At 46.7% G+C, this 13134-nt stretch overlaps 1 protein-coding gene and 1 long non-coding RNA gene across 2 annotated transcripts in view; one reads left to right on the top strand and one right to left on the bottom strand.

The window, feature by feature from the left end:
- Positions 1 to 13134, bottom strand: part of DENND3 (DENN domain containing 3) — an 88415-nt gene that overhangs the window by 30656 nt on the left and 44625 nt on the right. The window contains 2 exon segments of the mRNA XM_054020256.1: positions 3178 to 3359; positions 10877 to 10980. Coding sequence (XP_053876231.1) covers positions 3178 to 3359; positions 10877 to 10980 — 286 coding nt within the window.
- On the top strand, positions 4332 to 8098 carry LOC128832693 (uncharacterized). Its single transcript, XR_008444033.1, has 3 exons — positions 4332 to 4400; positions 4972 to 5078; positions 8058 to 8098. It is a non-coding gene; the product is annotated as an uncharacterized LOC128832693 (long non-coding RNA).

Genomic DNA, 13134 nt, shown 5'->3' on the forward strand with positions numbered 1-13134 from the left:
TCCTGACTGCCCCCCCCGAACCTCCGCCCCATCCAACACCCCCTTCTCCCTGTCCCTTGACTGCCCCCCAGAACCCCCTACCCCTTCTCCCAGCCCCCTTACCGTGCCACTCAAACCAGCGTGTCTGGCTTCGCGCAGCGCCAGACACGCTGCTGCATACATGCTGCCGTGCTCCCCTGTGGAGCCACAGGCTCCGCCTCCCGCCCAGCACCTGCCTTCCAGATTTGAACACCTCAAAATTCAGGAGTGCTCAAGCTCCGTTTGGGCGGCTGTTACTTCATTTCTCCCAAATCAAATATACTGATCCACTGTAACTTGCTGTAGAAAAGTAGGATAAAATTGAGCAAGAAATGCTCCCCAGTGGTTATTAGGACTGGAATTGCTATTTTCAACAGCCATTGCCTTTTGTTTGTTTGTTCGTTTAAAAGGAAGACAGTGATATTGCATTGGCAAATTCCCCATAGAAAGAAAGAGTGGAACAAAAGAATAATAAAGGCACCTCAACTTTCCCTCATTTATGTAGGACAGTCTTATAATATGCATCCAGATATCCTCCAATCACACAAGCTGAAAATTGTTCCACTTTACTGCAGTTCTGTAACCATATGGGAACCAATCCTGTCTGTGTTCTGTGCACACCCAAAATCCCTGCTGAATGACCCGCCCTGGGAGCGAGTTACCAGTGACCCAGGGCTGTGGCGGAAGGAGGGTGCAGGGCGGGGGGGTGGGGGGGGGAGAGCCCAGGGCTGGGGCCGCAGGAGGTGTGTGGGGGGGCAATGGTGGGGGGGGTAGGGGGAGCCCAGGGCTGGGGCGGCAGGGGGGTGCGGGTGGGGGGGGTGAGAGCCCAGAGCTGGGGCAGCAGGGGGGTGTGGGTCGGGGGGTGAGAGCCCAGGGTTGGGGCGGCGGGGGGGGCAGCGAGGAGACCAGGGCTGGGACGGGGGGCAGCCAAAATTTTTTTTGCATGGGGCGGCAAAAAACCTAGAGCCGGCCCTGGTGGGAAAGGATAAATGGACACAGTAACTGGTCCAGGAAGCAGCCCCACAATGACAACACTCAGTAGGTGTTCAGTCCCTTGTGGTGGTTACAGGATAGCACAATTCTGAGCACAGAGCAGCCAAAGGTTCAGGATGATGCAAGTCACAACTTCATGCACAGTTTTGTTACCACCTCCTGACTTCCGCTGTGTTTACATGGTCAGTGTGATACTGTATAGAAAGGAAGGTGACCATCTACACTAATACGGTCCTGTTGCAAAATTGTGATAAATTTTGTATTAAGTACAAGACATTGCATGTGAGGTTATGAAATTTTTATGTGTGTTTGTATCTTAAACATGTTGTGGTTCTGAGAAACACCCACAGGTTAGCTCAGGGGTCTCAAACTCACCGCCCGCTGGGTTATTTTCTGCAGCCCGCAAGCTCCTCGCAGCCCCCCGGCCCCTCCCAGCGTTTACCTAGAGTGGCTCCGGCACGACGCGCACTGGGGGCAGGGCAGGCTCCCTGCCTGCCTGCCCTGCCCCCGCGCCACTCCAGTAAGCGGCCGGAACCTGGGGGAGGATGGGCACCGGGGTCTGTGTGTTGCTCTTGCTTCAGGCACCGCCCCCAGCAGCTCCCATTGGCTGCGCCTCCCGAACACCCCCTGCAGCCAAACCCCCTGCCACACCCTGCACCCTCTTGCACCCCAACCCCCTGCCCTGAGCCCCCTGCCGCACCCTGACCTCCTGCCACACCCTGCACCCCCTTGCACCTCAACCCCCTGCCGCACCCCAACCCCCTGCCCTGAGCCCCCTGCCACAGCGCACAACTCTCCTGCATCCCAACCCCCTGCCCTGAGCCCCCTGCCACACCCCAACCCCCTGCCCTGAGCCCCCTGCCACAGCGCACAACCCTCCTGCATCCCAACCTCCTGCCCTGAGCCCCCTGCTGCACCCCGACCCCCTGCCCTGAGTCCCCTGCCGCACTCCGCATGCCTTCTGCAGCCCAACCCCCTGCCCTACCCTGCAACCTGACCCGGCCACACCCCACCTCCCTGCCTTGAGCCCCCGCCACACCCCACATCCCTCCTGCTGCCCCTGGGGGCAGGGAGAGGGCAGAGTTGGGGTGGGGATTTCGGGGAAGGGGTTGGAATGGGATCAGGGAAGGGGTGGGAAGAGGCAGGGTGGGGTGGGGCCTCATGGAAGGGGTGGAATGGGGGCAGGGCCAAGGCTGGCTGGGGAGAGGTGTCAGTAAAGCAGCCCTCGGGCCAATGTACTAGTCCTCATGTGGCCCTCGTGGTCATTTGAGTTTAAGACCCCTGGGTTAGCTCTTTAGAAATAACAAAGGAGTTGTAAACTAAGGTGTCTGCATGTTGTCCCTGAAGATAGCTCACATGGCACTTTGGCAAAGGTGCAAGCTAGAATCTGCAATTCAGATGAAGGATGGATGACAGAGCACTGTACGCCATGAAGCTACCTGTAATATGTAACACAGCCAGGATTTTTCCAGCTAAAAGGGGTCAAGATATAAAAGGAGTGGACAAAAGCCCGTAGCCTCCTCTTTCCTACCACATCTCTGGAATGTTGAATTTTAACAAAGGGAAATTTTGAACAACAGGACTGAGGTCCCCAATTTATCTGGGCAACCCAGAGAGACTCATAGAAAACTAGCAGATTTAACATCCCTGATATTATTTTGCACTATATACTCTGATCCAACTGTAATGTATTTTATCTGCTTGAAATATTTAATAACTCATTTCTTTTTCTTAGTTAATAAATCTTAGTTAGTTTACTAAGGATTGGCTACAGTGTTGTTTTTGGTGTGTGATTTGAAGTACCGATTGACCTGGGTAAGTGACTTGCCCCAAAGGGCTGGAAGAACCTGATGTGTGGTGAATTTGGTTTAAATAACCTTTCATCATAAAGTCCAGTTTGTGAGAGTGGTACTATAGGCTGGAGTGTCTACAGTGACTGTCTATGGCTCTATGGTAAAACTAGTTTGGTGCTTCAGGAATCCACATTCGTGGATTGGTGAAATCTAATTGTAGAATATACCACCACTTCGGGTGTCTGCCCTGTTTTCTGACAGTCTGACCAGAGATTGGCGCACTAAACTGTGAGCCACACCAGGCGAGTGAGCACCCAAATACCTGGTCCATGATATCACAAGATAATGTACTTGTTAGATACATTTTTCTTACCATGCTCTGTCTCTGATCTTCGGAGTGATGAAGTCCTAGCAGGACTATCATGAGGCTTAATATCTTGTAGATTAGGCATACTTATTACCATACGTTTACTAATCATATACTGAGGGTTAAATCTTTTAGAAGCCATTTTCTCCACAGTCAGTCTTCTTGGGCTATCAAGCATTGAATTTAATCTGAAGAAAACAATTTTTAATTACATTTTACACATATTATACTATGCAGCAGCATAAATGAAGATAAATTGTAATTTATTATTATTGCTCTTTTTTGTATTATAGTAACACCTACCAACTCACAGCACTCCGACTATCGCCAATTTACTGCAAAGGATGTGACAAAAGTTTCATAAAAGATGGCGCATCAATTACCTAGAAAGACAAAGCTACTCACCTTGTATGGTAACTGAGGTTCTTCGAGATGGTTGTCCCTGTGGGTGCTCCACTTTAAATGTCTTGGCACCCTGTGCTTGTAATTGGAGATTTGTAGTAGCAGTGCCCAGTTGGGCCGCACACACACTGTAGCAGTCTCGCACCGCTCTGAGCGGTTACATAGCGGTGTGCAGCCAACCATCCCCCAGTTCCTTCTCTACCCCAGAGAATCGGCTGGAAACTCCAAAATAGAGGGGAGGAGGGAGGGTAGTGGAGCACCCACATGGACAACCATCTCGAAGAACCTCAGTTACTGCACAAGGTGAGTAATCCTCTCCTTCGAGGAGTGTTCCTGTGGGTGCTCCACTTTAGGTGACTATTGAGCAGTGCCCCTCAGTGGAGGGTAGGGGCTTTGGAGTTGGTTTATTGATGGTGGATATACCATAAGTCCAAACTGAGCCTCTGCTGATGATTGTTGTTCTAACACACATTGTTTAGTGAAAGTATGGGCTGATGTCCAGATACTTGCTTTGCAAAAGTCAATGATAGGTACATTATTTAGAAAGGCCACAGATGCTACTAACGCTCTGGTGAAGCGTGCACAGACTCCCAGTGGGAGTTGCAGATTATTGTTTCGGTAGCACAAATGGATACATCCAGATACCCATTTGGATAGTCTGTTTTAAGATGGTTTGGCCCCTCAAGCATTCTGTTATGGAAACGAATAGTCTAGGTGATTTTCTGGATGTTTTTGTTCTTTTTATGTAGAAAGCTAATGCTCTGCAAACATCTAGCATGTGGAATGAGGCCTCCCTCCCATCAGCATGTGGCTTAGGAAAAATACAGGTAAGTAAACGGGCTGATTTAAATGAAAAGGGGAGGCAACCTTGGGTATGAACTTGGGGTGCGATCGTAGGATTATTGAAGAATATTTGTATAAAATGGATGTGCCATTAGGGCACCTAATTCTCCCGTCCGTCTTGCGGACGTGATAGCAATGAGGAAAGACACCTTCACAGAGAAGTGCAACAAGGAGCAAGCTGCAAGGGGCTCAAACGGTTTTCCTGTAAGACCGCAAAGAACAAGGCTGAGGTCCCACATGGATGTAGGGTTTCTTAGGGTGGGATAAGTGTTTTCTATGCCTTTAAAGAAGCGTTTAATCGTCGGGTGAGCAAATATAGTGACTCGGTCCACCTTGTCATGGAAAGAGGTGATGGCAGCCAAGTGTACTCCGATGGAGCTCATGGATAGCCCTGATTCTTTAAGCCCCAGTATATAGTTGAGGATTCTTGGTAGTGGGACAGACTGGACAGAACTGTTTGCCCTGGCACCAAGTGCAGAATTGTTTCCACTTATGGATATGTGTCTTTCTTGTGCTTAGTCTCTGACTGCTCAGTAGTATATTTCACTTCCTCAGAACAGTCTTTCTCGACCCCCCATCAGCCATGGAGTAAATAACCAGGCCTTGAGGTGGAGTACTGCGAAGTTGGGGTGACAGACGCATCCCGCATCTTGTGATAGAAGGTGAGGCACTAAGGGAAGGGTATGAGGTGGTTTCACTGCCATCTAACACAGGTATGGGAACCACATTTGTCTGGGCCACGTGGGTACAATGAGAATGATCCTGGATTTGTTCTGCCTGATCTTGTCAATGACTTGGTTTAAGAGGAGTTGGGGGAAATGCATACATCAGTTGCACTTCCCAGTTTAGGAGTGTGTCGCCCAGGGAGTGGTGTCCCAATCTGGCCCGGGAGCAATATTCGGGCACTTGGCGTTCTGAGCTGTTGCAAACAGATTTATAGTGGGGAACCCCTACAGTTTTAATATGGCTTTGAGAATTCCGGGATCCATCTCCCACTCGTGGGTTTGTGAAAAATCCTTCCTTAGTTGATCCTCTGTTGTAGTCTGAAATCCCGGCACATAGGATGCCGATATCTCTGTGTTGTTCGTGATGCACCAATTCCAAAGGCATATTGCCTCTGTACATAAGGGGTATGATCCTGTTTCCCCTTGGCGATTTATATAGAATATGCATGCTATATTTTCCATAAGGATCTTGATGGCATTGTTTTTGATTAAAGGGAGAAAGTGCTTTTATGCATTTCAGAATGCCCTTAGCTCCAATAAGTTTATGTGCAAGTTGGACTCCGCTGGGGACCAGCAGCGTTAGATTGTATTGTCGCTAGATGTGCCCCCCAACCAAGTAAGGAAGCGTCTGTCGTGATTGTCATGGTTGGAGCTTTTTGTTGGAAAGGAACTCCTGAGCAGACGTTGTCTGTCCACCGTGTTAGCAAGTCTTTTACCCTGCATGGCATCGTGAGGCATGTGTTGAGTATACACTGTTCAAAGCCATGCCTGTAAGGATCTCATGTGGAGTCCGGCATATTTTAGAACAAAGGTTGTTGCAGACATGTGCCCCAAGAGTTGTAAGCATGTTCTGGCAGATGTTTGTGGGCTGTCCATCACCATTGAAATTAGGTTGACAAGAGTGAGGAAGTGTTGCTGGGGTAATGTTGCTGTGAGACAATCGAGGTAGGCCCCTGTGAATTCCAACTTTTGGACAGGAACTAATGTGGACTTTTGTACATTTATTTGCAACCCTAGGTCAGTGAACAGGGTTATCATGGTCTGCGTGGCGTTTATTGCTCCTTGCTACGTTGGTGCCCTTAGCAGGCAGTCGTCTAAGTATGGAAAGATCATCACTCCTTGTCTGCAGAGGTGAACTGCAATGACACCAAGAACCTTGGAAAAAACTCTTAGGGCAGTGGACAGGCCGAAGGGTAGTACTTGGTATTGGAAATGCTGATTCCCTAGGGTGAATTTCAGGACTCTTCTGTGTGATGGATGAATAGTAATATGAAAATAGCATCCTGGAGGTCAAGGGCTGAGAGCCAATCTCCTTTCTCTAATGCCTGAATTATTGTGGTTAGTTTCATCATTTTGAATCATCACGTTCTCACGAATTTGTTGAGTTTTTGTAAATCCAAAATGGGTCTCCACCCGCCATTCTCTTTCCGAGTTAGAAAGTAATGGAAATAAAAATCTCTCCCAGTGTTGGGATGGTACGGGTACCATGGCACCTAATTGTACAAGGTGGTTTATTTCCTGTTATAACAGGTGCTCGTGAGAGGGGTCCCTGAAGAGGGACGGGGAAGAGGGTTGGGTAGGCGAGACAGAAATAAAGTGGATGGAGTAGTCCTTCTGGATAATCTCTAGAACCCATTTGTCTGTCGTGATGGTGTTCCAGACTGGGTAGGATGGTGACAGACGGTCTCCGAATGGGTGGGGGACCGTATCTGGTTCTGGAACTAGAAAGTGTGAAGGTCTTGTGCCCTTGACCACACCTTTAAAATGATTGTCTGGAGGTGGATGATTGAGACATTGAAGATTGATCTTGGTTCTGCCGACATCCGTTCTGGTTTTGTTTATGCTATTGGTTGTACTGTCTTTGTGGCTGAAAGTATGGTGTAAACCAGGCCTGCAAAACTCGTAAAGCGGCGAGGGCCATATTACTCCAAAGAAAACAGCTGAGGGCCGAACCCCCCCCAGCGCTACCCAGCCCCCCTGAAACACAACACCCCCCACAGTGCTGCCCGCCCCGCGGAAACAACCCCCAGCGTTGCCCAGCCCCCCGAAACTCCTCCCCTCAGTGCCGCCCGCCCCGCGGAAACAAACCCTCCTTCCCCAGCACCACTGGGGAAGGGATAACTCAGTGGTTTGAGCATTGGCCTGCTAAACCCAGGGTTGTGAGCTCAATCTTTGAGGGGACCACTTAGGGATCTGGGACAAAAATCAGTCCTTGGTCCTGCTAGTGAAGACAGGGGGCTGGACTCAATGACCTTTCAAGGTCCCTTCCAGTTCTAGGAGATAGGATATCTCCATTAATTTAAAAAACAGCAGTATTGAACCTTTGTAATATGTTATAGCGGGCTCCTAAGGTAGTATAATTAAGGTAAGAGAAAAATGTCTTTTTGCTAGAAGTAGAATAAGATCTTCCCCTCACTTTGTAATCAATTGCCCTGTTGAATGAATGACGTGTGAATGAGGAAGGCATGGAAGGCAGCACCTACAGATAGCTGCAACCCTTGGAGAGGGAATGGGAGCCAGACCAGATCAGTAGACCAGGTCAGCCATCAAGTCACTGCTTGCCTCCTCAACCTCCCTCCCCCACCGCCGGCTCACCTGCACCCCCGCCACTGCCTGCCCGCTCGCCTCCTCAGTCCCCACCCCCACGGCTCGCCTACTCATCCCCCGCCACTGCCCACTCGCCTCCTTAGCCCCCCTCCCTCACCCGCCGCTTGCCTACTCACCCCCCGCGGGCCGCACAGTGAGCCCACCTACTCACCCCATGCGGGCCGCACAGTGAGCCCACATGGGCCGCATGCGGCCCCCGCACCGCATGTTGTGCAGGCCTGGTGTAAACTGAAATCGTCTTTGTGGCTGGAAGTATGGTGTAGACCGGAATCTCTGGTTGTAAAACCTGTTCTCTCTTTTTATTTGCAGGTACGTATATGCCCAGGGTTTTTAAGTTCACCCTTGAGTCCTTAAGGTGCGTAGAGAGACATCGGTTTTGTCTGCGAATAATTTTTACCCTTCAAAAGGATAAGTCTTCAACAGTGGCTTGGATCTCCCTTGGGAAGGTGGGAACCCGGAAAGGTGGAGCCAGAATGCACGGCACATGACCATGGATGTTGCAATGGACCATGCTGCCCTGTCTGCAGAGTCAAGAGAGGCCCGTAGGGCCGTCCTGGTGAAGAGACGCCCTTCAAAAACATTTGCTCTTATGTCATCAGGTAAACTTTCAACAAATTCTGACATTTTCACAAACAGATTGTGTGCTTATTTTGCCAGTAGGGCCGCATAATTGGATATGCAGAACTGGAGTGTCGCGGAGGAGTAGGTTTTCCATCCGAAGAAATCTAGCCTTTTCCAGTCCTTATCATATGGGGTCATTCTGGACTGGTGTTGTTTTCCCCTTTGGTTGATCGCATCCACCACGAGAGAGTTTGGTGTGGGGTGGATGAATAAAAATTCAGCTCCTTTTGCTGGCACGTAATACTTTTTGTAAGATCTCTTACACAAGAGAGGGGCTGTAGTGGGTGTCTGCCAGATTATTTTTGCAGGCTCCATGATAGCATCATTAATTGGCAGAGGTATCTTTGCCACTGAGGATACCTGGAGTATGTCCGTGAGCTTGTGTTGGGTCTCTGGTAGTTGTGCTAGCGAAATGTCCAGGGATTCAGCTACCCTTCTGAAGAGATCTTGAAAAGATTTGAAATCATCCCCCATAGTAGGGGGAAGCGGGGGGGCATTATCGTTTCATCCAGTGACAAAGATGAGATGTGAATGGGCTGCAGAGTGTCACCTTCAGCTGTGTCCTCAGGCTCCGAGGTCTCTTCCTCTTGTGTCTCTGAGGGCGCTGGGACAGTTGGAGAAGGGGACAGTGTTGTTCTGAACCTAAGCAGATTCGGAGGCCTGAGATTTTGGACCCTCTACATTGCCCATGGATCCCAGTATGGCCAGCTGGATGGGAATGGTATAGGGCAGTGGTCTCCAAACTTTTTTGATCATGCACCCGTCAGTAAAATATTTTTGAGCATGCACCCCCTGCCGCGCCACAGGGCCGGCTCTATCATTTTTGCCACCCCAAGCAGACTCCTGCCCGAACTGCCAAAGCAACACTGCTCTGGCGGCACTCCTCTTTGGAGACCACTGGTATAGGGGGCAGTGCCCATGGTTGATCATACCAGTCCCACATGTCTGTAGATGTTTGGTGATGAGAAAGTCCAGGTTTAGACAAGGAGTGTATATTACTGCCTCATCCTCTTCTTCCTCATCACTGGAGATAGGAGGTGCTGATCCACAGAGAATGGTTACCAGGCTTGGTCCCAGTCTAGACGGGGTACTGTCAGTACCGAGTAGAGGAGATTCAGGCATTGAAGCCGCTATCAGGTCCACGTGCCTCATGAAATACTGCAGGACCGTGAAGCTTGGTGCCGGGAAGGCATCGTGCACTGACCACAAATTAAGAGTTGAAGCTCCGTGCCGATGACTTAGAGCTGTGCTACATAGGTACAGTAGGTGGCGCCAGTGTACTGCTCGGTGCCGAGGTTTTCTTCAGATCAGACTTTTCTACGTGCACCTGCATTAGAGCTTGCCCACATACGGCCTTTAGCTTCTCGGGAAGTTTCGGCACCGGACGTTCCCAGTGCCTCGCGGTCCAGCACTCTCGGTGCCATCGGTACCGGGGCAGATTTTTCATTTGGAGATCACTTTCTTTTAGGTGATTCTCAGTGTGGGGATGTATGGGGCCACTTTTTGGTAGCCTGTCTAGAAGCAAGTACTCCTGTTCTTCTTTTTGCGGATACAGACTAACATGGCTGCTACTCTGAAACCTGTCTAGAAGCAGGCTCCTTAGCAGTCGTCGTTGAATCAGATCCCCTGTCAAACGCTGCCGCTGGCAACTGTTGGCCAGGAGGCGTCCTGGACTCAAGGTCAGAGGCTGGTCCGAGGGATTTCTCCATCATAAGGAGCTTCAATTGGAAATCCCTGGCCTTCCTTGTCCTTCCTGTCAGTTTTCAACAGTGTGGACATTTTTGGGTAATGTGCGTCTTGCCAAGGCAGTTGACATACTGTGCGTGGCCATCAGACCCTGGTATGGAGAGTCTGCAAGTTGGGCAGTGTTTAAAGCCTGGTGAGCTAGGCTTGCCTGAAAGAGAAAGTCCTTTGGAGAAAGAACAGAGATAAACCCTGTTTTTCTTTCTTTTTTTATTTTTTTTTCCCCCCCCAAGGCAAGAGCTGAGTACCTGCCAGGGAGGCAGGAATAAAAGAGGGAAGGGAATTATATATATATATTTTAAATTTTATATATATATATATTTTTAAGAAAAATTAAGTAAAACATAAAACATAAAGGACAAGGGGATAGGGTAACTACAACTAAGCTAACACTATCGGGAACAGCTATGAACTGTTAATTTATCTAAAGTAAGAGAGGGTACTGCTGTCACTCTGACTCAAGGCAAAGGCGGTAGAGAAGGAACTGGGGAACAGTTGGCTGCGCACCGCCATGTAACTGCTCGGAGTTGCGCGAGACAGCTACGGCACGTGTGCGGCCCAAGCAGACACTGCTACTACAAATCTCCAATTACAAGCGCAGGGCGCCAAGACACCCAAAGTGGAGCACTCACAGAGACACTTCTTGAAGAACTTATGTATATATAGGACATGATCCTACATCACTATCATTCTAAGACATTTTTGCATTGATTTCAATGGAAGGAAAATCAAGTCTGTGGTAAACTGTAGTGAGAAAATTTTACCTATCTTCTTCAGACTGAGTGCTCAACTCAAGACGAGCAAAAGCATCCATCTTTCTGTTCAGACGAGCTTTAAGAAACGAGTGAAATATATGGGTCTCTAACACCTGCAATACACAACAGCAAACTGATATTAATTGTCGATCATATACAAGGATACATTTTTTATTAATAGCCTTCATCCATTTTATTGACCTAATAGAATTAAATGCAAAAGCCTATAGGAATGCAATGTTAACATTGCACAATTTAAAAAAAAAAAAAAAAATCACAAAAGTCAAGAAAAGCAAAACTTAAAAATTCCAACAGCAACATCAAGCCAACCTCTTTACACACCCTGTATAATTTTATGGTATACATTTTAATGACAGACAGTTATATATTAAACTACAGATTTAACAAGAAAAAACACTAAATTTTATATTTTCTAATACTTTTGATTGTAACTGAGCAACTTTAAACTTCATTCATGATGTGAAGGAAGAGGCTCCTCACAGCTCCATGTTAAAAAATTCTACCGCCAAACTGAAGAGAAAATTGGGATGATATCCCTGCCGTTGACTGAATATTCCCTCTTGAGAGAGCCATTAAATTATCCCTCCTTAAGGTGACTTATCGCTGAGACTCTTAGAAAAACATCTAAAGTCAAAAATATTACACACACATCCAAACTCTCCCTAAAGGTCTCCCTTCTTCCCTTACAACTTCAAATGACAGAAAATGACCACCAACATATGTAACCAATAATTTGTATCATTTCTAGCAACACAGGATAAACATTTCTAGCACAGGGCTCTTAAAATTGTTCACCAATGCACCAAACTACCCTATTCAGCAAAGCATTTAAGCACATGTTTAAGTCTCATTGATGTTGTCTCCCTACTATCCATCTAAGTTTTTATACCACACCTATGCCTGTGATACCCGACCTCCTTACAAATTTACTAAGGTTAACGCAAGATGGTATCTAGATCTTTGGTTGTAGTTATGAGAAAGAGCTTTCTTTAAATGGGAAAACAAATAAACTGATTCTCCACTACTTTGCCTGGGGCATAAACTCCATGTCTTGGAAGAGGTATCACAGGCAAAGGGCCAGGGGGAATTATGTTCACAGGGCTTCAGTGAATTTGAATAAATATATTTATGTATTTAAAAAATAAGAAAGGAAAAAAGAAACTGTATATATAAGAAGTTCTGCTACAATGCAGTGGGGCAGGGCTAAAATTACCAGGTGGTCCATTCCAATTAAAAATACATTGATCTATATACAGTATTTCTAATGCACTTGTCAAAGTGGCATCTAAGCAGCAATTCTGGGATTTTTATTTATATATATTTGTAACTTTATTTTCCCACTAGATGGCATGCTATACTGACAATTGGGTTTATTAAGATAACAGGTAGCAGCAACTGAACCAATTGCCCTTTTAATATAATGCTTGGTATTATTGGCCACTTTATTAAATGCGGTCCAATCTGATTTTGTTGTAAATGAACGTATCATTAGGCTATTTAGCATTTAAGAAAATAAGGTCATTTGATTTTATTTTGGTAAATTTTGAGGACTTAGATGGCACAAATCCTCAAAGCAACTTGAAGATGTAAAGCATTATATACATGTCAATTTTAGTTCTTAACTTACTAATATTTCGTTTACAATGAAGTGTTAGAAACTATTATACAAATTGTGCTTTTAACAAATAATTCATTGTATGCAACATTTTTTATGGCTTTGAAATTTCTTTATAAACATTTTAAGCTGTCTTGAGGAAATATTCCTGCATAGAAATATTAGTGGATTGTTTCGTGATTTGTACATTTTTTCCTTGTTCTGTTTGCCATACATATTTTGCACAATAAAAATCTTGGCAAAATAAAAATTATCCTACCATAAATTTGGCAGTTTGTCCTATTAGATCTGCACGAACGTTAGTATAGTCTACAGAACAGATTTAAGTAAAATGAGTTAGTGTTTTGACCCATTTCCTTCGAACTTGGGCATCTTCTAGAAATAGGTCATTCAAAAATATTCTACTTGTTGTTTGGAGAAGCAAACTCAAAAAGCTTCATTATCTAGTCGAGGCGAAAACTAATTATTACAATCTATTAGTGGTAGTGATCTGATTTCTTTGCCAGATTCAGAGCACGGCTCCTGGAGAACCAATTGTCTAAGTAGCAATATCATTACAAATGAAGCTTTTGTAAATTTTATAAGTGCACTTGCAATCTTACTCCTTCTGAGGAGTGAACTGGAAATGGCA

This window comes from Malaclemys terrapin, chromosome 2 (assembly GCF_027887155.1).
Source record: "Malaclemys terrapin pileata isolate rMalTer1 chromosome 2, rMalTer1.hap1, whole genome shotgun sequence".
Lineage (NCBI taxonomy): Eukaryota > Metazoa > Chordata > Testudines > Emydidae > Malaclemys > Malaclemys terrapin.